This window comes from Neodiprion lecontei, chromosome 3 (assembly GCF_021901455.1).
Source record: "Neodiprion lecontei isolate iyNeoLeco1 chromosome 3, iyNeoLeco1.1, whole genome shotgun sequence".
Lineage (NCBI taxonomy): Eukaryota > Metazoa > Arthropoda > Insecta > Hymenoptera > Diprionidae > Neodiprion > Neodiprion lecontei.
The window spans coordinates 33,239,474-33,262,958 of NC_060262.1; the positions used below are offsets into that span (position 1 = coordinate 33,239,474).

General features: G+C 38.7%; 4 protein-coding genes across 17 annotated transcripts in view; 2 read left to right on the forward strand and 2 right to left on the reverse strand.

Annotated features, from left to right (window-relative positions):
* The window catches only part of LOC107219610, a 98,247-nt gene that overhangs the window by 37,675 nt on the left and 37,087 nt on the right, over positions 1 to 23,485 (reverse strand). The gene's annotated exons all lie outside the window — the stretch shown is intronic.
* Positions 8,055 to 13,099, forward strand: LOC107219625 (RING finger and transmembrane domain-containing protein 2). 3 transcript variants are annotated; one of them, XM_015657899.2, is made up of 5 exons: positions 8,068 to 8,305; positions 9,420 to 9,696; positions 10,616 to 11,314; positions 11,465 to 11,680; positions 11,882 to 13,099. In XM_015657899.2, the coding sequence occupies exons 2-5, from the start codon at positions 9,427 to 9,429 to the stop codon at positions 12,113 to 12,115; spliced, it is 1,419 nt and encodes a 472-aa protein (XP_015513385.1). In that variant the 5' UTR covers positions 8,068 to 8,305; positions 9,420 to 9,426; the 3' UTR covers positions 12,116 to 13,099. The 3 variants fall into 3 exon arrangements, with proteins under 3 accessions (XP_046590756.1, XP_015513385.1, XP_015513386.1); XM_015657900.2 differs by having other exon boundaries at positions 8,078 to 8,214; XM_046734800.1 differs by lacking the exon at positions 9,420 to 9,696 and having other exon boundaries at positions 8,055 to 8,214.
* LOC107219624 (uncharacterized protein DDB_G0271670) lies at positions 12,171 to 15,399 on the reverse strand. The gene is made up of 3 exons (XM_015657897.2): positions 13,739 to 15,399; positions 13,223 to 13,362; positions 12,171 to 13,082 (listed from the first exon to the last, which is right to left on the reverse strand). Exons 1-2 carry the CDS (start codon positions 15,028 to 15,030, stop codon positions 13,236 to 13,238), a joined length of 1,419 nt encoding a protein of 472 aa, XP_015513383.1. The 5' UTR covers positions 15,031 to 15,399; the 3' UTR covers positions 12,171 to 13,082; positions 13,223 to 13,235.
* On the forward strand, positions 18,435 to 22,159 carry LOC107219604 (fructose-bisphosphate aldolase). The gene is made up of 6 exons (XM_015657869.2): positions 18,435 to 18,523; positions 18,600 to 18,811; positions 20,065 to 20,272; positions 20,614 to 21,057; positions 21,318 to 21,671; positions 21,825 to 22,159. Exons 3-6 carry the CDS (start codon positions 20,066 to 20,068, stop codon positions 21,918 to 21,920), a joined length of 1,101 nt encoding a protein of 366 aa, XP_015513355.1. The 5' UTR covers positions 18,435 to 18,523; positions 18,600 to 18,811; position 20,065; the 3' UTR covers positions 21,921 to 22,159.

Sequence of the window (23,485 nt, forward strand, 5' to 3'; positions counted from 1 at the left end):
AATAATAATAATAATAATATTAATAATATGTGTTATTGTTGTTTACATAAATAATGTTTATGCAACTTTATATCATTATATATGTATATACATATATTACGATATACCTATTAGAGCTCGCCACGATGCAGGAAATGAAGAAATCCAAAATTCGTATACAATGATATATTTATGCACAAGTTTTGAAAATACGGATCAATTTTAATTGATTTAATTAATTAAGCCTGGCATCGTACACGATGCTTCCACTGTTGTTTATAGAATTGTAGCTTGTAGTCGCCGTCTATAGAAAATCATCGTTTTACGTGAAACTTGAAGACGAGGAAATATGAAAATTTGTGAATTTCTCACTGCACAGTGGCGACTAATGTGTACTGCAGTCAAACTCCGCAATAATCAATTTCCCTGTATCATATGAAATATTCACGGTATTTGGAAAGTCGAACTTATCTCACTGCAAGACGTAGGTACTTTTATTCTTATTCGATTGTTCCGTTTCAAAGTTCCGATGGGCAGCGAACAGACTGTTGCGGAGTTTAACTGTAAATGGAAAGGCTGTATACTCTGTTGTTGACTAATAAAAATTTGCTAATCGAGAAAACAATCGATGAGATAAAACAACAAGCACCACCTTTTTTGCCCGTAATCCTTGCCTTTCCGCCAAATAAAACCTTCAATCCTGACACCGTTTTCTTTCAGTCACTAAATTCCAAATCTCTGTGATGCCAGACATTGTGCACACCATCTTTCGCAACAGCGGACTTTGCGCGTCTCTTACCGTCGCGGTGTTAACGGAATTGGAACGAGAATGCTGAAATTCCTCATCGGAACGCAACGTCAGTTACACCGTGTAACCTCAAAATATCGAAATTATGCTACAGCTGGGACAGGAAACATCGGACTTGGTCAATCTGAGACGCTGCAGGTTTCGAACATTTTCTACAAACCTCAGTAACGATACTAAGTCAAATTTACTTCCTTGAAGTGTGAGAAATGAAATAGATCAATCGGCGAATTTAGAACAAAGCTTAAACTTGAGAACATGAAAAGATATACACCAACTATCTCATAACAAAGAGATGAACATTCATAAATCAGTATAAAGTTGAATTAAATCGTAAAGTAATTATAACCAACCTAATAAAGAAAGGAATGAGATTTACGTCAAATAATAGCGACATTACCGATTAACCGTGAAAATTTCGAGAAATCTAAAAAGCTCCTACTCAGGTTACAAAAGTCTAAAAATCTCGCATGAAGTAAACTCGAGAGTCTTTGAACTGATTTACTTGCAAACAAGCTTCCTAAATGTTATAAAGAATTCACAGCAAACCCTCACAGATAGAAGTAAAAACGGACAGGTTTTTTCTCTACGAACTTTGACATATTCATCAAAGGACTAAGCACGATCTCTCTGACGAGTCTCACTGTGACGAAATCTTCTTAGCAATCCGCTCAGAGTACAAACAGAATACCGTTCTCCAATGTTCGAATCTGATTAAAGTATGCAAACCGTAAAGGTGAGCACGACTCGAGGGACGCCGAGCACCAGCACCGACCTGAAAGAAGCCCTCTGCGAGAAAATACCGCTTTATCACGATCTTCTGAGGAACTTCCGCCTCCGTCACGGTGCATGTGTCGTTAGTCATCTTACCGTCGACGACCTTTATCAGGGATTGTCAGATGTCAGCACAATGGTCAGAGAAACTTCGGAAATCGATCAAAAACTTGGGGTATGATTTTCCGAACCTTTGTTACGGCGGCTTTAAAGAAAAAGCGAGCTAATTGAGTATAAAGAATTTTGAACTATTGCCGAGAGACAGCAGGTGATTTTTGTACCGAAATTTGATCTATTGGCAATAATGATCGTTTTCTTTTTCTTCGTCAACACGGCAAGTGAAGTGTTTCGTAAATACAATAAAAAGGTTAACCGGTTCATTCTCATTTCCTCTCAATAACCCTTAACTTATCGACCGAGCCTTTGGAGATTTCGAGATTGTAAGTATCCCGTTGGAAACAATCTTTGATCGGTGATTGGAAAGTAAATTATTCAGTGCTGAGCATAGATGGATAAACTGCGTTATTAGACTTGGTGGAGTTTCGCGGTATTTTACTCGAGGCATGATAAATGGTTTCAGTAATGTTCAAAGTTCCGAGACCCGAAAAATCAACTTGCGTGTGCTACTTTAATGTAGAGAGTGAAACTGTAAGAGAAAATAAATAAAAAGAAAAAAAAAAAACAGGGCGCGAGTGGAAAACGGAGTTTATCATTCACTGCTCTGGGGCTGCAGAGTTCCCCAAAGCAGAATGGCAAACAGTATAAATAATGTCGAAGTGGAAGGCGAAGGTCGCCCGCCAGACAGGGTGTCAAAATAACTCACATGAACCTGCGATTTCGCAAAGACCATTGTTCCTTCCTTTAACCTTCAAAGTTCCTACAGGAGTTTTGCTCGGTTCTTGGCCGCATGACTACTAATTAATACACATTAGCTCGCGGGTTGGAATAGAAAAAGAAAGAGCGAGGGATATGGAGAGGAAAAGGGGGAGACGGGGGAAATATTTCAATTCGTTATACGGCTTACTAATAAAATGAATTTCACCGAGCACACCGCTCAGAACGTAGAGCTGCTCCAGGAGCCCTTTCGTCCTGACAGGTCTGAGAAAATAAATCGTTACCACCATGAACAAAACACTTCGGCGGCTGTAATTATGTAACGACAAGTCGGAGACGTACCCTTGGGTATAATTACCGTAACCTCGTTACGGTACACGGCTTGTCTAATACGGTTATACGAGTAATTTCAGATCAAACCGCACAGACTATTACCCCACCTACATTAACGTTTCTTAGTCACGGATTGTTCAGCAGCGGAAAATCGTGATGAGAAAGTTTTAAAAAATGTCTATATAAAGAATATCTCCTCTTTCTCTTGCTACTGAAAGCTCGTATAACAACTCGAAGATTTGTTCGTTACCTCGATAGCATCAGAGTATTAGAATCAGCTTACGATTAGTTATAATCCAACGGTATCAAATCGTGATCATACCTTGTAAAGAGTACGAGTCCATCAATCGTTGGTAAATATGAGAGTAAATAATTGAGTTGAACCAATTGAAAAATTGCCTGAAGGGTAAAAAGTTTAGGTGGAATGAGAAATTTTCAAACGCTCTGAATTGATGCTAGGAGTATCTGGAGTGTGTAAAGAGGATCGCTTTCGAAGTGGAGAGTGCTTTTTGATGAGAATGAGCCAACGTTGAAGCCTCGTTAAATTTCTGGAATTTTCTCGCCGGGTACGGGGCTGAATTTACTGTTTTTTCATCAAAATAACAAGCAGGTTAAGTATCGAGGGCTCGCCATCCCCGAGGTCGTCGCGCTACTCCCACGCCGTGGAAATTCACCCTCTCCTGAGGCGGTATTCTGGCTCCTGTTAACCGGTGACGTTCCCACACTCGAGCAAACCGCATCCTTAACGGCGGACTGGGCTTCGCGACGCCTAAGGCGAAGAGAATGGTGGTCCGAAAGAGGCGGAGGGATTGTTGGTGCCGTTCTCCAGGCTCTTCCGAAGACCGTGTCGCCTCTTGGAAGACTGTGCGTAGCTTTAACCACCCTTGAAGCGGACGAACACGCACAAAGAGCCATGAAAACCCGAGCGATGTCGCACACGCATTGGGAAGTAAGCATAAATCTCCATCTGCCGTCTGACCTTTGTAATATTTACTGTAAGATCAACCCTTGTAATATTGACCGTATCTGTTCCGTTCGATACGAAACCCATTTTTCGTCTCCTGCCGACAAAAAGTACGCTTACGAAGACTGCATGGAACTGCTGGCCGCATTGCCGGCGATTGTTGGTCTCGTGAGTAAGACTCAGAAGTTGGATAACGCTAGCGAAGAGGGTGATTGGGTGGATTTTCTGCTTCAATGTCTAGGGAACATAGCTGCGGACGACAAGGGAAAGAAATCGTCGCTGGGCGAATTCCTGCGACTCTATATCACAGTAAACGCGTAAGTTTCCCACCGGAAAACTAAAATCAATAATGATTATAATTAAGGAAATTAGGATACCCTGATAAACATTAATGGCAAGTGTGATAAGAATAGTGAGTTGAGAAATCGTGTTATAATCCTATGATTGGCTGACAACGAGTAAAGAGATCAAAGAGATCGTTGAGTTTTGTAAGATCTTTTTAAATCCAGTGCAGGTCCGCGAGATTTCGAAAATTTCGCGACCCAGAAACGCAGAGTATTCGCGGAGTATTCGCATATACGTGTCAGTTAATTATAGTCGTCCACACCCTCCGTCAGTAATAGCTTCACCCGTTATCTCTCGGTGTTGACATTTCTCGACAAGTTACACTACAGAGCCAGTCTTTATTTCACCCTCCATATAAGCTCGCAATCAACTGAAGTTCGAATTACCCAAGTTAACCAATTTCGTTAAGCGACGAGGACGGCGGTTCCCCGGGTGCACACACGACGCAAATACTCGGAGATGCGATATTAGACCCAAGTCAGGCGTTGGCAGCGGGTGCATTGGCTTACGGAGACGAGCCCAGAGGCGGATCAATGCTGCAGGTATGAATAGTTGCAATAAACATATACCGAGAGAGTTCATCGAGTCTCCAATATCGTCTGAAACGCAGAAAAAAAAAAAACGAGGATAAAGATAGAAACGAACGATGTAACCATCCCGCAGTACATGCTGTTTCAAAAAAACCTGCAACACGCTCTGGGCGCGAATCCCACGGAAACGGCGATAAGGAACTACCTTTGGCACCTGGTGAAGCGGCAGGGTGAAGTGGCCGGATACAAAGAGTCTGAATTCTGCGATCCTAGGTACGTCGTACTCAGGAACTACGGGAGGGAACGTCTACCGGAGGCAGCGGAGGTCAAGGTAACTCCCGTGGGAAAGCGGAATGCCTGTACACCGTATGACACATCGGGAAGTCGAAGGCACGACACCTGTTGACTTACGGTTATTGGCTCGGCGGCCAGCAGCCACTCCAAAATCGTTTCAAGCCTATTCCATAACAACGGGCTCGCAGATTACAGACGTGAGAATTTTCTATATCCATTTGGGGGTATCAGGTGTTGGATGAAGCAGCCGCAACTGCGATGTTCCGGAGATAGTACGATCTGTATGGTTTTTTTTTATTGGAAAAGTTATTTGCAAGCTGTTTTTACCTTACCGTAGGAGCGTTGAAGCCACCGATTTGTCTTTAAAGTCGAGCATTAGCAAGCGATAGGTATCACGAGTTTGACGATTTTCTAACTTAGGTTCCAAGTTTAACACTCGTAATTAAACGCCGAACGACGCGCTGCTACTCGAAAGCGATATTTAAGTTTCTGACAAGAACCCCTTTACGGTTGCAGCTCTCGCGGACTATTTCAAAAGTTTTGATTCCTATCTTGAACCAGGCGAAAGCGAAGAAATCTTGGCCCGAACACAACGCGATTGCCGCTCCCATTTTACAAGTAAGATATTCACACAATTATAAGTATACTAAAAGAACAACGGGGAACGAGAACATTTGTTGAATGGTTGCGAAGACTCGGGTGCCATGTAGAATTAAATCGCATGCGCAGCTACTGCGAAGAGCAAAATGTATTGTGATATTTTACTGCAAATGAGATGGTAAGTTGGTGCAACAGTTTTGAAATCCGCCATAAATAATAATGAGTAGAAAGCACGAAACTGTAATAACTTCGAAATGTAACTTTAACAAGAGGAATAATAAGAGAGGCGCGTTACGTCAATAAAATCATGAACACCTCCTGTGTATGACACTGGTATCACACCAGGGTCGCTGGAGATCTCGCATCAAAGATCATTGCGTAGAAACCGACATATCTGGGATACTCTTTAACTAATATATTTCAAGGCGAATTGGTTATCCGTAGCAAAATGAAACTTTAAATATGGAAATAAAATTCATAAAACAACGAAGTGCCGGAAAACGGATCAATCTACTCAAAAAATCATAACTCACTGAATTTTCAATATTTTGAGCTGAATATTGACTGAATAACTCTCAAGACACAGATAATGAGGAAAAAAATATATGGAGAAACTGCGCGATGAAAAAAAGGTATTTATTTCAGTGAGTGAAGTTGAATATTTTGGAAAACGAATCAATTAACGATTTTTACGATATTTCATCATTTATCCTGGCTCAAATCAGATTATTTTGGATTTTTTTCATATGGAATTCATGGTGAAGATAACGTGGGGTCATTTTGACTTCGGTATGCAGCGTAAGGGTTAACGACACTCTGATAAAACATTACGTAAACGACGTTTACACATGCAATTCGATGGAAATAACATTTCTTAACTGAAGCATTGGTCCTAAAACAGAGATGTAGTCGGAAAATGTTCTCGACGCTAAACATATTACAGCGTAAAATATATGAGATTATTACGTTGAGTTTTCTAACGAGTAGATTCAAAACCGATCAATTCGATGATATGTGAAAGAATACCCTTAAAGAGTATCCGGATGTATATCGTTAGTTTATTTATTGTTTGGTACAGTCCAAAATGCAATTCATTATTTCTCTTATGCTGTTATTTATAATAGTTATGCAACAAATTCATAATTAATTGCATTACTCCGAATCACTTCCAAATTATATTTCACTGCTCGCAAATTCAAGAGAAACCATTCCCGTTAAAACGTATAACCCCGACTTGACGGAAAATAAATAAAACGAGTAACTTCAATAGCGTTAAAATTATAAAAACGGTTTCATACATCATATTATGTATGTACATTCTACCGTGTCGGTTTTGGAATACGGTATCAAATAACGGCTTTGATCAGCATTCTTGCAGCTGGCATTACGAGGTTTACCTATACAGCCAATAAAAAATTGCCAGCACACTCACCTGAGTGCACGTAGTACATCAAATACCGTAGTAGTTTCGTTAAACAATAAAAATTGTGCTTTTCCCCAGAATTGCATAAGTTGTATACCTTTTCATCATTTTATTCCGACTACACGCAAATATATGTATATTTTTGACCAGTATTATGGCCTCCGGGACATGGCGTTCAACCAGGTATTGTTGTGCATGTCCCGTGCTCTCGGAGCTGTCGCTTCCATGATTTGGGCCAGAGCTATCAACGCGCCCGTGGAACGCCCGAGGTCCAGTTGCTCTTACACCTACATGAATGCCGTTAGCAAAGTTCGGAAAAAGTCGAAAAAATACTCTGTGAGCTACATCAAGCAAGTCCCAAAGTAAATTGTCGATACGTAATAATAAGAAATAATTAGGCAGACTTTAACAGCAATTTACAAATCAATAGTATATATATAAATAATCGATTCACATTGGTGTATATAAATCAATTATATATTGTATACTGTTCATCTGCCGAATCATATAAAAATAAAAATCGCTTTTAGATAACTCGATCGTAATTTCGTATGTACTAAGAATCGTTTATTGTACTTGTATAACATGTTATCGCGCATCAGGATGGAAGCCGGTTGGTATCGCGCAGCGTTGCAGAAACTAGATTTCTTTTCATTTCCGTTGTAAAATGAACGTATGTTGCAATATTGCATATAGCCTACACGGTAATAATTGATAACTTGATAAATATTATTGCGTTACGATGCAAATAATTAGTTCCACAAGTGCGGAAGACCGAGTAGGGAAAGTATACAAAGTAGCCAATGCAACATACATCACATTATATAAGTATATAATTATTATATCATATTATGACAGATTTTCAAAAGTTTAGGTAAAAATAATTGAATTCTTTTAAGTCAACGGTAGCTGCATATTTATAATATTAAGGTACAATGTATTTGCTTTCTCCCAAGAAAGCGAAATACTCATGAATGAGAAAAGGCTTCGCACGATACGACGATTGAATTTCATTCCGAAAAAATTTCTCAACTCGGGAAAACTGCCTTCAAATATCGCAGAAAAATGTGTGGTACGCATGCGCAACGTTAACGAGAAGAGGATGACCAATGGGAGAAGTTTGTCATCGCCGTTGTGAATGGCGTGACATTCTCAACTACCGACGAGTCCATCGATCTCGTGCATACACTTACACACGTCGTACGCAAGAGTCGTACGTCTAAATTGTGATAAAAATTCGCTCAAAGATAACCTGTCAATGTTATACGATAATCGCAAGTGTCCTAGCACTAGTGAGAATACGTGCCAACTGACAGTACGGAAAGACATCGAGGTAATATTCGACGCGTAAACAGAATACGCAAGCCTCATTTCGCAAAGGAATGTAGGGTGGTTGTCGGACAGGTTAGATCTAATTGGACCACGTAAGGAAAATTCATTTACTTAACGCGTATTCAACATGCTTCGCACCAACTCGACTCCGAGCTCAAATCTCCTCGATCTCACAAGGGGAGTGTCAAACTTGGGAATCACAGATTTCCATCACTTTTATATATATTGTAGGGCAGGGTCCCCTCAATAAATATATAAAGCGGCAAGACGCCATTCGTTTTTGTTATTGAGAAATTTCAACTCAAAGTTCTATATGTAAATTAAGTAGAAGGAACCTTTTTACCGGTTGCAGCAATAGTTCCGTGGCGTAGCGGTAACGCTCTTGCTTACTGAGCGACTTTATTTTTGATAATATTGATTACTTTGTTATTATAATTATTACAAATCCTATTTTTATCATTTTTTGTATTTTTTCCTAACTTAAAAATAAAAAAATAATTTATAGAAATATTAATTATTAATTATTTATTTTTGTATTAAATAATTTATAAAAAAAAAAAAAAAAGTAACTCTAACGGAACTTGAACAGCCGTTCGGTCCCTCAGTAAGCAAGAGCGTTACCGCTACGCCACGGAACTATTGCTGCAACCGGTAAAAAGGTTCTTTCTACTTAAGTTACATATAGAACTTTGAGTTGAAATTTCTCAATAACAAAAACGAATGGCGTCTTGCCGCTTTATATATTTATTGAGGGGACCCTGCCCTACAATATATATAAAAGTGATGGAAATCTGTGATTCCCAAGTTTGACACTCCCCTTGTCAGTTTACAAATCTATCGCACGTTCTATGACGAAGCTATCCTGTCGTAGAAAAAAGTATCACAAAGTACGGTTTACCTACGTTGTCAGTAAACAAACAACAACAAACAAGCCAAAGTGGTTCAGAATCAATCATTACTAGTAGCCTCGAATCGTGAATCTTGGTTGTTAAATTTGAATCAAGTGAAAGTAAATTTCTGGATATTTTTCAAATTTTTGAGCATCGCACTTACTGTTAGCTGCTCATTTATGCTGTCACTATTCGCTTTCCTTTATATAAAGTCTGTTAAGTTTGGCTGGACAAGTTTCACAAGCATAATTCTTGCGTACTCACTAACGCCGCAAATGTACAGTAGCGATGGACTAGATGAAATAATGTATCGCAGATTGGCGATGGCAGATGCTCAATTGAATGACGAGATTGCAAATCCTGCACAAACGACTGCAGCGATGCCGCATAGAATCAGCATCAATACCGTGAGACAGCCGTCCAGTTTGTTGATGACTCACACTACCGGGCACACTGAACTATCACCCACACCGTCAGTGAGCATAGGAGGTCTCAATTTTAGCGGGCGTACCGCGGAACAGTCAAGAATTTTTGCAGACAACATTTCGACCGCATTTCAAGAAATTCGACCACTCCTAGAACAAGCCAGAGCGGTATACAATTTCTTTTATATCATTGTTAGAGAGAACATGCAGAAAACTTGTAGATAAATTTAGGTCTTTCATAGTTTTGACATAATGACTCAACTGTTACGTAAATTGTTTCCCTCATTAGCACTCTCTACCCAATTTTGTTCGTATCTTTCACGGTATTTCAAAATATGGTATATCCTCATTTCTGTCGACATTTCTTGCTTCTACCGGTCTTTAATGACCTGCTTTCTAGAATAATTTCACACTTTAGGTATTTGCAGAAGCACAATATTTCTTATTATCGTCCCAAATAGATTTCATTTTAATTTATCGTATAATGCGATTAACAATATTCTCTAAAATTCAGGGTCACCTCTCAAACATGACAAAAATTGATCTTACTTTCTACTTCGATCATATTATGATTTCCCAATAAATTAATGTACTGGAATGCAAAGCCAAAAGATTGCAATAGCGGCTTATTGTTTACATCTCAGATAATGACTTTAGTAAATTGAAAATCATTCGAAACAATTGCGTGTACTATGTGCTAAATTCGAAAAAAAAACAAGGCAAATTTCAATAACAAACCTCTCAAACTACGATGTTTGAAATCTTTCGAATTTTAATTTCAAATCAGACAATATCCTGAATGAGTAAATGAGTTTATTGCGCTTACCTATAATTGCTTAACGCTTAAATCTTCGTTGTTTTGTGCTCCAATCGCATAACATGGCATTTCAGAGGATGAATGATTATTCTCAAATCGTTTTGGCAGATAAGCTTGGTAGATGCTGTCTCTGTGATTAATCTCACAGGCTTTGAGGTGTTGATGTTTTTCACGATTCTGCAATCTTATCTACATTTAGTTACTGCAGTATGTAACAATAAGTTCAAAACCATGTTAGGCGAACCTAAGATTGTATGTTTTTTGTTACAGCCACATGGAATTGTCCTAACGTCATGGTTGAATGGCCAAACGCAACAAGAGACCCCGCCATCTGCGGCAGACAGTTATGTGATAAACCTAAATGATCAGCCATCGACTAGCAACATAGGATCGTCACACCACCAATCCACCCATGATCATCATCATCATCATCACAGAACTGCGACAGACAATTTTTTGAACAACATAAGAGAAGCGGCAAATGCAGAAAGTCAGAATAACAATAATAATGCCGAAGAAGGGGCAACGGATGCCCGGCATATTAGTCCTGAAACAAGAGCTTTGTTAGAAATTTTACAACAATATGTTCCATTTGTGTTGATACTCCTTGCAAAATGCATTTATGATCACCGAGCTGGGATATTACATTTTTTAGCTTTACTAGTAACATTTATTCATACCAATAATAATCTAAAACTCGAAATAGCCAAACAAGAAAATAGAAGTCGTATGGTATTGTTAGTTGTTCTATTTTATATACTTGGTTGTATCGTTTTTATCGATTATATGTCCGAAGAACATAAATTGTATTTGAGCTTAGTTTTAATACCGTCTTATACGCAACCTATTACACTCTGGGAGTTACTATGGTCTCTCGCAATTACAGATTACATATTGAAACTGATTACTATTGTCTTCAAAGCTATTTTGACTTGTCTGCCAGTCAGGATACTTGCATTTCAGAAGCGAGTGAGTATATTTGACTCTATAACATGCCTGCAAAGTTCGTTAAATCTACTATAATCATATTTAATGCGTGACCTTTGCATCGAATTTGAAAACAGTGATCGATCCAGTTCTACTCGAAAGTGCCTGTTACACATAATTTGTATTTTCCAGGGTAAATACTATCTGATGATAGAAGCCACTTCGCAGTTGTATCGATCTATTGCGACCATTCAACCTTGGTTATATTATTTGCTAGAAGCATACCAAGGCCCGGAAAAGGTTTTGGGAGTATTTTTATCAGCGGCATATATGGTTAGCAAAGGGAGTGATCTGGTATCGCGAGGTAAACTGTTTCGCACAGCTGCATGGAAGTTGCTTCAAAACGTAGTAAGTGTGATAGCAAATAAAGTTTATTCGCACCACAATATAGAAATATATTCGATTCTAAGAATGTTACATTGAATTTTTCCTATAGTATTTTTTTTATGTGCTTCTCTATCAAGTGAATGAGATCAAACATCCAAATAGCGTTTTCATTCTCAAATATCAGCAAGGCAGCTTTTCAAGTGAAAGTTTTTCCATCTACAGAACATAGGTGTGTCACCGTCGAAGGAACAGCTAACTGCAGCTGGGGGGATATGCGCCATTTGTCATGAAGAGTACGCAACACCTGTCAGATTACGTTGCAAGCATATTTTTTGTGAAACATGCGTGTCAACTTGGCTGGATCGAGAGTCTACCTGTCCATTGTGTCGTGCACCAATCACAGACGACCCAGTTTACCGCGACGGCCATACCACATCTTTCATTCAGTTATATTAACTTCTTGTCTAATATTTAAGTAAAGTTATTTGTATGAAGTTTTTCTGAACACTGAAGTGTTCTAGATATTATTCAAGCAGTAACAAACTCGGGAACAAAAATTAAATAGCATTGAGTTCTTGCGTCATGGACTACTACTACCTAAGATTCCAAGATTGGTGCACTTAGTCGAAAATGTTGAATGTTTTCGAGATAAAAAAAATATATGTTCAATTTTACCGAAAGTAAACTTCAGGTGTCGGAAAATTGAAATAACCAGCTAATATATTAGAGTTTGAATTGTTAGTAAGATTGATAAATAAAAAGGTAGTGCAAGTGTTGGTCCAACTTTGTACAGAAAACAAAATGCGGTTCGTATGAATTGCAGCTAGATTGACTTCAAGTGTTTTGCACTGGTGGCGGGATGACCGAAAAGTTTGATCTATGTGTCTAAATGCCTCTCGTGCTTTGCTTTATTGTGCATTAAAAGCATTCAGAGTTCAAATGAAAAAGTTAAAAATTAAATTAAATTTGAGGTTTGACACGGAGGATTATGATCTTGTAAAATATCTTGTATATACATAAAAAGAAAGATTTTAACCGTATTAATAATGAAAAGAAACTAAACTATTTTAATGCTCGTTTCATGGAATAGTATTAGTTGTTAAGATTCTAAATCATTTGTTTACATCATCTTTTCATTATCAAAAAGCTCAATCACTTACTACTGATTGAATACAGGCGATCGATGCAAAATGGTACCATATCTTTACTCATAATATGCGATTATTCAACACGAATTTAAATAGATTATGTAACCATATTATGATTTTTCAATGGGTATTGTATTCATATTTATCTATATATTTTTTAAACCGATGCATAGTTATACTGTCAACAGTCATCAAACTGACACTATCAACAATCCATGTTCTTCAAATATAGTATTATGTCTGTTACACTGAATATTGCGTTGTCATTCTCACATCTATAACAGATCATCAAGAAAAAAAAATTAATAAAACCAAAATCAAACAAGACAATAACCATTGAATGTTACAAGTATTTAATATTACTGTTTTTATTTCGTAACTTTGAAAAAATTTACATATTAAAATAAATATTTACTTATTGAGCATAGTCACTTAGCCAGTCTCAGCTGGGATTGGAAGAATTCCCCATCGCCACGTGTTGCTTGTTTATTTATCTCTCTATGACGGTTGCGGCTAACTATCTCTTCTAGTACTTCACCATCCCCTTTAATCAACCTGTTTAGCCAAGAAAACGATATATGGGTTTATTTTAGTATTCATTTCAATGACTATTAACCGTACGAAAAGTCTGTAAAAAGATACTCAACAAATGCGATTATATTTTTATGTCATTCTCTAGTTTTTTAAATTGAAATTGAACGAATTATGATTTTACAATCTTGTCTCCCATGCTTGCTTTAAAGAAAGATAATTTTTGAACTTTTGTGTAGCACGTCAAAATATTTCGGTTTAACTACCTGTAAGGTGCCATTGGATGAAACCGACGAATCGGCTCAATAAAAATGTAAGTGGGTGCATGAAAGATTTCATAACGACAATTGAATGCAATTTCTGTCTACTGGCAATAAATTTAATTCATTATTATAGCAACCTATGACGTCCCGTTTCTTCATCATAGACCTTTCTGATGACGCTCTGTTTTTTCTCCCATTGCTCTTTGGTCATCGGAGCCATTGCTTTTGCCTTCTCGATCACTTCCACCGGTATATCTTTGAGCAGTCTGTCAGTAGTTAAATTTTCTATTTGAGAAGAAGTTTTCTCCTTGGTCGCAGACTTTGCCTTCTTTTTCTTCAATTTTTTCTTCAATTTCTTTTCCTTCTTCCTGCGTTTTTTTTCTACTTTCTGGAGCTTTTTAGTTGCCTTTTTGCGTTTCTTACGTTTCTTTTCAGCACGCGATTCGTCGCTGCTGCTACCAGAACTGCTGCTGCTGCTGCTACTACTATCGCTGTCGCTATCACTACTGCTGCTGCTACTACTGCTCGAAGAACTACGTTTTTTTGATTTCTTAGAATTCTTGCTAGAGGAAAGGCTGCGAGCTTTCTTTTTTGCCACTTTATCGCTTTGTAATATGATATCCTTTTCTACTTGTTTTGCATCTTCATGATGCCCACATGTCGCAGCTTCGCTGGTTTTTTCCAAAGCATTGGAAACAGGGAACTTGTGATCTCCGCTGCTCCTCAAGTCTTCCCGTTCACTCCGGTTTTCAAATCCCGAACTACGATTCGATCTTCTGTGATCTGGTTTCATATCTCTATAGCTGCGTTCCGCAAAGTTTTCATTTCTATTGAAGCCCGTGTTGTTACGCGAGTCATGATTATACCTAGAACGATATCCTGACCGATTATAGTTCCAACGTTGGTCATTGCCGCCAAATCGATCATGGCGCTTATCTCTGTGATAATAATTATTTCTTTGGTGATTATTGAATCTTTCTGCGCTATAACTCTGTACATCTTTATTGAATCGCCGATTGTCATTCTTTTTGGCAAATCTGCTACCACTGCAGCTACGGCTCCTGTGTCGATTTCTGTCGCTCTTAGTGTCTTGATTCCGAACATGCTTACTGTCATGCTTTTCCGAGGCCTTATCCTCATTCTCGTCCCGCTTACTATTCTTCACCCGTTTCTCCTTACGACGTACAGAACTTGAGCGGCTTGATGAGCTTGAACTACTATTTGACGAACTGCTGCTATAGCACCTGGATTTCTTTCTTTTGTCTTTAGAACATTGAGTTTTTCGTTTTACCGAAACATCAGAACCGCTAGAGCTGCTGCTGGTACTCGAAGAGGCATTCCTTTTTCCAGACTTTTTTTTTTTGTTAATTCGCGTTCCCGACCTAGAACGTTCTGTCGATCGCGACTTGTGTTTTGCTGAACCTGCCATCACAAATCAGTCGATCTTTTGTGAACTCGGATTCGATGGATTTGAATATTTTATTTTCGTTCCCGTCCTCAGTAAAGTATCGAAAATAATGTAATTTTCAGGTACTGACGACACTCCTTGGTTTTTCCGTATCCGTTCTAGATATAACCTAACCTAACCTAAATTATGGTTCTTTACAGACTTGTATTCAACGGTGTAGGATATACTTTCAGCAAAAAAAATTCGTAATTTTCATAACGTCACATGACGAACAGCTTATTTTTAATCTTTAATTCAAGGCTATTAGGCTCACCGACGTACTCCAACTATTAAAATCAAATTAATAAAAGAAAACGAGATAGATACTTTGTTTACAACGATACCGACGATACGTATGCAACGCTACCGGAACCGGCAAAATTTTGAAAACGATTGTAGAACGCCGGATGCGGAACAATCGGACGAGCAGTCGCGGTCATTTTTAAAAGTAATTTTTTGACGTTAATCCAACCTCAATTATATTGCGTCGTTGCAAAAGTGCATTATGCAAATGCGCATAATTATAGATAATATAATAAATACGAGATTGAAGTCGGTCTATTTGGTTTAAGCAATACGGTGGCTGTTGAAATTACTAGAAACCATGGGTGATTTCAAATTGTGAATATTATATGTACAATATGCGATGTATAACTATTGATCTCAAAATTCTAGTTATTGGACTATCATTTTCAACCTGAATGTTCTTAGTTTGAAATCCCTAACATAACTTCGGTTTTCTACATGACATGAGGCTGATTCCCAACTTGTGATCTAAAAAAGTGAAAATGTGGCCGCGACGCTGTTTTGTTTTAACAGTTTCGACTTATTTGGCATGAAAAAGATTCAAAATTCCAAACTTATTACGCATTCAACCGATAAAATGAACAACATTGTATTGTACTTCCAAACTTTCTAATTTTTCGAGGTGAAATTACCATAATAATTTTAATGCTAATGGCTCGTATGGGGGGAAAGTGTTGCTGTAAAAATAAGGTACGCATCCCCACATATTGCGGTGTAGTATAATCTGTCAAACCGTCAACTATCGCGGTTTCAAAAATCATAGAACACTATGTTTCGATTAATGAACAAGTAGATATTCGAGACACGTATGTCAATCAAAATCGAATAAAATCTGGAAGAAAAACTTACATTGCAATTAATCAGAAGCAAATTATACATTCGGTTGCATGTATGAATGATTTAAGAAATACTATTCTTTTAACAGTATTTGTACATGCGTGCAGTAATTATTTATAATATATTACTAAATGCACGCGTATACCATACATATATATACATGTTACTAAATAATTTGAAATTTATTTAGATAAAAGATACGCATAATGATTTCTGGGTCAAAATTGTTGTCTATTCATACGTATTGTAACTGCGTATATCACGTTTTGACTGACTGGCAGTGATCAGTACCTTTATACAATCTATAACTGACGCATTTACATTACACAGGCAAAAATGAAAAGTGATTAACATTCGTATTTAAATTTCGATAGCAATATAAAAGACGAACTTATTCGTAAGCTCATAATATTCAAAATGAAAATGATCGATGATAATAGAAGTATCAGTAATGTTGTTTTGGGATCGCATTTCTCTGATTTTTCGTTCCTATAAAATCGACAATTCAAAATTGATATATTGAATGTTCAGATCGCAGTAGCTGCGGTTTACACAAAACCAGATGCTGCTTTACGTGACGAATTAAAAAGGATTGCGCAAGCATTGACGGTTCCTGGAAAGGGGATCCTCGCAGCGGATGAGTCCCCGGATTCTCTCACCGAGACATTCAGAGAAATGAACTTGGATAATACGGAAACAATCAGAAGAGATTTTAGGCTCATGCTGTTTTCGGCGGATAAGGTCTTTTCAACGATATCCCGCAAAAAGAGTCAATTCATCTTGTCTTGATGTTGAGAAAGTGATTGACGAATCCCACCCGATTACCGTTTCACTTGCTTCTGAGACATTCAAAGTATCATCCGGCGAACATCTCCGCACTCTCAATTGCATATTGCTTTTCAACAGGATCAAATATCCAAGTACATCAGCGGCGTTCTTCTCCACCATGAGACACTCCACCAAGATACACCGGACGGTGTTGATTTCACGGAATTTCTACGTCAACGGAACCTCATCACTGGGATCAAGGTTGATAAAGGTCTCGTAGAAATGTTCGGATCAGACGGTGAAACCACGACGCAAGGATTGGACGATTTGCTGGAGAGGTGCATTGATTATAAGAAAAAAGGCTGTCACTTTGCGAAATGGAGATCAACCTATCGGGTCACAGACACACTGCCCAGTCAGCAGGCCATCGAGGCGAACGCTCATCTTTTGGCCAGGTGAATGCCTTTGTCAAATTGAAACAAAAAAAAAAAATCGTCGATGACAATAGAGGTTTCGATGATGAAAAAGCTTTCGTTTTTTGTAAGTTTCTTAATAATCCAAGATTCTAACCACAGATACGCCAGCATTTGTCAAAGTGCAAGACTAGTTCCTATGCTCGAACCGGAAGTACTTATCATCGGGGGTCACAGTCTAGCGAGGAGTCAGCAAGTCCATGAGAATATTTTGTCGCTTTTGTACCGCACATTGATCATGCACCAAGTCTACCTCGAAGGAACTATTCTAAAGACGTCAATGGTCACCCCAGGAGTCGACAATGGAGACATTTGTAGTCCAGAGGTAATAGTCACAAAGCATACGGTACTATCACGAATATTCTCACAGTTCAATGACGTTGAAAACGGAATGATGTATTCCACATTTTTTTCCGGTTTTATCGTGACGTAAACTTTTTTTTTTTGGTAAACCCCGTCACGCTTCTTGCTAACTGGTTTCGATGATTCAATCGTGCAGCTCATAGCAGAAGCCACATTGACAGCCTTAACCAGAACTGTGCCGAGCGCCGTGCCGGCTATCACGTTTCTCAGTGGTGGCCAAAGCGACGATGCATCAACGGTTAACCTGAATGCGATAAACTCTCTTAAGACTACGAATAAACCATGGACTTTGACGTTCTGTTACGGGCGCGCTCTTCAGGTACGATGCTTTTTAGTATTTTAAAAAACAAAACTTTTTGATTTCCTATTCACGCTTTCATCGACTTTTAAATTCATGTTTTCAATACGTGCTATTTTCTCACACCCGAAACTAAGGTGTTAGCTATGAAAGTGTGGAATGGACAGCCTTGGCTAGTTGAGAAAGCTCAAGCTAAATTTTTGGAAAGAGCAAAAGCGTGCTCCGAAGCTGCTTTAGGAGAATACAAAGAGAACGTTGACTGCGGCGAAACAGCTGCATGTCAATATCCTATTGATTGACCAACTAAGCGCGATGACGATGTCAACCCAATCATATAATCATGAAAAAATCAAATTTGGAATCAAAAGAACTTGGTTTTCTATATTTCAACGAATCCATTCCGCAGTTATTTCCCGTGTGCAGTTCGAGGGTTGGTAAAGATAAAGTATTTAAATGAAGCGTCAGTTTTGTACAAAAAGTTCAAAATCTTCACCGCATATCTATAGAGACATGGCACCATCTTCGGTGATAACGCCCATCATACGTCATCCCTGGCCAAGCTCTGATCCCGCAAGCCGGAGATCTGGATCAGTAGATAGAAGTCGGTGCTTTTGAGTGAAACAGTCACTACATTGCTCTCCATACGCATTTCGCAGGGGTGCGACATTCCACTTTTATCGACTCCCTGGGTGACATAAAATCCGAAGTCAAGATTCAAGTAAGTGCTAAGGTGATAGTATACATGATACAATTAATTGATAAAAATCATCAAACCTAAGCGATCAGCTGGCAATTTTTTTTTTAGAAATTATCAGCGTATGCGTCAAGTATGCATGAAAAACAAGCTCTGGACGATATTTGGTTTATACGAAATTAGAATAACGAAATTCCGTAGACGTACAATTAGAACTGTATCTCACATATTCGATGACCTTGAATGACTTCCAAGTGTCATAGAATCAAATTTAATTGCCTTACTTTGAGAAATGCGTTTTTTTTAATCACATAGTGTTTGATTGCCGTTTAAACCGGGTACACTATTTGCATGAACATGAATCAATACTTTTTGAAAATTAATGATCTCATTAATCGAGATAATCTTTCAGGAATATTGTGTCACATGACAATCACACGTGTGTAGCATACAATTTGTGCGTTTGCAATGCACGTTTGATTTAAATTAACATTCCAATTTCAATTTTGCATCTGTGCTTCAGTCTGGTAAATTTTTGTGTTCGAATCGATGAAGGAAACCGATCTCCAGAACAAGTTTTTTATTCTTCTAAAGATTGACTGGCACGTATAAACATGGATCATGCGACGGATGAAACTATAGCAAAAGATAATACAAGTCCAGGATTACCGCAGTAATAAATCGAGCTTAACGCTGTATTTGAACTTGTATTTATCAGCTATCTGAGATGAACTCGAAGCCGGTGTCATAATTATACTGCAGTGAGCGTTAACACGTAGTATCATGTAAGCTTTGATCAAAGTGGGAAATTTTCATACTGCGATGTAACGGTTTATACGAACCATCATCCGTCCATTCAACAGAATAATTTATGTTTAATGGGAAAAAGCACCATATGCCCTGCATAGTGAGATTTATTTACAGCTCTATAATTATTCAAATAGTCAAACTAACCGAAAAAGTAGTAGCAGTACAATCAACTCGTTCGAGATTCAACGAACAAAGTGTCAAATCAAATAGTTTGACAACCATGCTATTAAAAAAGATACTATTTTTTCCATACGCTCTACTTATCTTATCACTGAATGTCTTTTAATTGCGATCTGTTTGCATCATGAATGCCTGTGATATTGATCTGTCTTATCGCATGGGGCAATTGATACAAATGTTTGAGAATTGAAAAGAACATATCGCTGAAATGAACTTCGTTTCGGAAATAAATCTTAATATGTGATTTACAAATTTTTTATGAACCAATAAACTCTTGTCTCTTAAAGGATGGTTGTTGAAAAATACGCCAACGCTGAGCCCGAGCTCAAGCAGGAGTTGAAGGCGATTGCGGAAAAAATCGTTTCCACCGGCAAGGGTATACTGGCCGTGGATGAATCGCCTAACGATATGGGCGAACGTCTACGAGATGTGAATGTTGAAAACACCGAAGAAAATCGCAGAGCTTGGCGCCAGCTCCTTTTCACCGCCAATAAGGTACGCACGTCGAACGCTTTACACAAAAAATAAAAAATCCATTTCACATAAAAGGTTCTCCATAATAATCAATAACGCGTTATGCACGGACTTTTCAAAATTCTACTTTTTGGCTTGGCCTAAGACCGCTTGTTTAGTCAGTCTCACGAGTCAAAGTTCTCATACAAAAAATGCGTCGCGGTACATCTGCCAGTGACCTTACATCAGAAATAATTTCTCGTATTAGCCGTTCGTGCAATATTTCCTGGGATTAAATGACTATCACCTTTACAATACTGTACTATGTAGAAAATTTGGCAAATAGGTCGAACTTTAATGCGGTTCTGCCAAACTTGACGCAGGACGTAATTAGCCAGCACATCTCGGGGGTGATTCTCTACCACGAGACACTCTATCAAAATGCCGACGACGGTACCCCGTTCGTAGAGCTTCTTCGTCAGCGCAACATCATCCCCGGCATCAAGGTCGACACGGGCCTCGTTCCCCTGTTCGGCACCACAGGCGAACACACGGCCCAAGGCCTTGACGACCTCCAGGCACGCTGCATCCAGTACAAGAAGGACGGATGCGACTTTGCCAAGTGGCGTTGCGCGTTCAAGATCACAAAGGACACCCCCAGCAAACTATCAATTCTGGAGAACGCGAACGTACTCGCACGCTACGCGAGCATCTGCCAGAGCGCACGTATCGTTCCCATTGTCGAGCCGGATATCCTTTCCGACGGCGACCACGATCTCACCCGATGTCAACAGGTCACGGAAGAAGTACTAGCCGCTGTGTACAAGGTCAGTCTAGTAGACTATCGGAAAAGAAGCCACGAGTTGGAATTCAACGCTCATATTATATATGCTGATGCTACCCTCTAATTTTCATACAATGATCATGTTATTTGTCGCAGAACGTTCCGTGCCGAAACTTTACGATACCTAAAAATTGCTTTCGAAACTGGGTTGTTCATGCATCAGCAATTTTTCGCTGCCCATTATAGGTGTATATACAATAACCAATTCTTGTTGACTAGCAAATACTTTGTTTTAATTGTCAGGCCCTCTCAGACCACCACGTTTACCTTGAGGGAACACTTCTAAAACCTAACATGGTAACCCCAGGGCAAAGCTGCCCGAAGAAAGCTTCGCCCCAGGAGATCGCTGCGGCGACTGTAACAGCTTTTCAGCGTACAGTACCGGTAGCAGTTCCCGGCATCGCATTCCTCAGCGGCGGACAATCCGAGGAGGATGCTTCGGTGAACCTTGACGCCATAAACAAGTACCCTGGTAAAAAACCCTGGACTCTGACCTTCAGCTATGGACGTGCTCTTCAAGCTTCCGCCCGTAGTGCTTGGAGTGGCGATCCCAATCAGATCGCGGCTGGACAGGAGGAACTCGTGAAGAGAGTCAAGGTACGATACTCGTCCTCTTTTCTTTTTTCTCAACTTCTCTGTTTCTTTTCTGTTTCCTGTTGTTTCCTCTTTTGTTGAATAATTTTACAAGTGGACCTTACGGGGTTGTTGATGATTTATTAGTATTATTCTGTGCGATTGATGCGTTTACAGGCAAACGGTGCGGCTTGTCAAGGCAAGTACCTTGCTGGTAGTGTTTCTAGCGAGGCTGCCAGAGCATCGAACTTTATCGAAGGTCGTGTGTATTAAGTATTGTGCACTTCTCCCACTTCTGAAAAGCACAGTAAGTAGCTACTTCGTTCCAAACAACAAGTTTCGAAGTGTTGTGCCTGATTGTCAGAAATGTGGCAACAATGAAAACCGCGGTGATTGAAGAGAAAGAAAAACCAAACTAATCAGAAGTAAAAGAAGAAAACCACGAACGTCACGCAATGCTTTGTGAATAATCTTTACTGTAAATAACTCTGAATAAATAAGTTTTGATCGAAGAATTAAATTCTAGTTTATTTAATTAAGTACAGTATATCGTAGTACAAACTAGCCATATCAGCGATGCACGAATGAAGTATATAGTCTACATCTGGTATATGGTCAGAATCCTTGCAAGCTGCGAAAGCTCAAATTACGTTTCCGGGAAGATCGAAGGCAAATTCAATGATTGCTCTAGGAGAATACGAGAAGAATTTCTACCGTAGGAATACAATCCCGTATCAATCTTTGGTCTAATATATGCAACATCAATGACGCGATAATTATTATGTGCAACGCGCCAGTGAAAAGAATTTCTGGATCAAGCCGCCCGGTAAGTAAAAATGATTAACTGCGTGGAAAATCCGAAACTATGACCGATAAGGCGAAAGGAACACGTGTAGACACGCGTACTATTTATAAGTAGACATAAAATGCAACTTCATCGTGAAACCATGATGTTTGAGATTTGGTAAAATAAATAAAAACTCTTTGACTAAGACGCTGGCAAATTTACATTAGGTACATTCAGATATGAAACAATTGTGTAGATGATATTTACTCGTATGAGAAATGTGTTTTATTACTGTTGTCAGTGCTGAACTGGTGTCCTCCTGCGGAGACGATATCATTATAACGATGTGGAGGAACTATTTTTGTTCGTAGGATTATCACTTTCACAGGTCAATGTTCAAGCGTTTTTCAAACAACACCACGATAATGATTCAGAATGTATGGTTTTTTTAAAAAAAAGAAGCAATACGACACAAGCTATCGTCTATTTTCTCAACTGTGATAATTTAGAGTTCCGTTATCTTTAACGCTTTTTCGATTACACCATACATGTTTACAGCAGCCCAGTAAACATTGTACTGAAAAGTAGTGGAGTTAAGAAAAGAAGATCGCTTGAGTATAGAGAATTTAATTTCTAAATACTCGGTTTTACATTTAAAAATTATGTCAATCTGCCACATTACCTATGACGAATTATATGCATAGAAAGCGGGAATTCTTTGCAGATGGAAACAAAAAGTAATATCATCGCTATATTGATGACACAAGTCAAGTGAGCATTGATGGATCATGTTAACTTCTAAAAAAAGAGGGCCGCTTTATTCTTTTAGTTAAGGGCAAGAAACCGTCGCTAACATTTCTATATAGATATATTATAATACGATTGATGTTGATCGAAGAATTTAACGTTTGGAAAGTTCCCAACAAAACAGATGCATGTCAGAACGTGATATTCTAAAGTTAGCCGACGTGTGATGCCTAAAGAAGTTTCAGGTTCTAGTTCACGTAATAAAATAAATACAAGCAACGGCCATTCAATCGGCACGTGATAA

Coding starts and splice junctions, on each gene's coding strand:
- LOC107219624 (XM_015657897.2), bottom strand. CDS start 15,030: ATGGCAGGTTCAGCAAAACACAAGTCGCGATCGACAGAACGTTCTAGG. Junction 13,363..13,738: donor GAAGAAACGGGACGTCATAG/GTTGCTATAATA, acceptor TTGGCTAAACAG/GTTGATTAAAGGGGATGGTG.
- LOC107219625 (XM_015657899.2), top strand. CDS start 9,427: ATGGCAGATGCTCAATTGAATGACGAGATTGCAAATCCTGCACAAACG. Junction 11,315..11,464: donor TACTTGCATTTCAGAAGCGA/GTGAGTATATTT, acceptor TGTATTTTCCAG/GGTAAATACTATCTGATGAT. Junction 11,681..11,881: donor GGAAGTTGCTTCAAAACGTA/GTAAGTGTGATA, acceptor TTCCATCTACAG/AACATAGGTGTGTCACCGTC.
- LOC107219604 (XM_015657869.2), top strand. CDS start 20,066: ATGGTTGTTGAAAAATACGCCAACGCTGAGCCCGAGCTCAAGCAGGAG. Junction 21,058..21,317: donor TACTAGCCGCTGTGTACAAG/GTCAGTCTAGTA, acceptor TTTAATTGTCAG/GCCCTCTCAGACCACCACGT. Junction 21,672..21,824: donor AACTCGTGAAGAGAGTCAAG/GTACGATACTCG, acceptor ATGCGTTTACAG/GCAAACGGTGCGGCTTGTCA.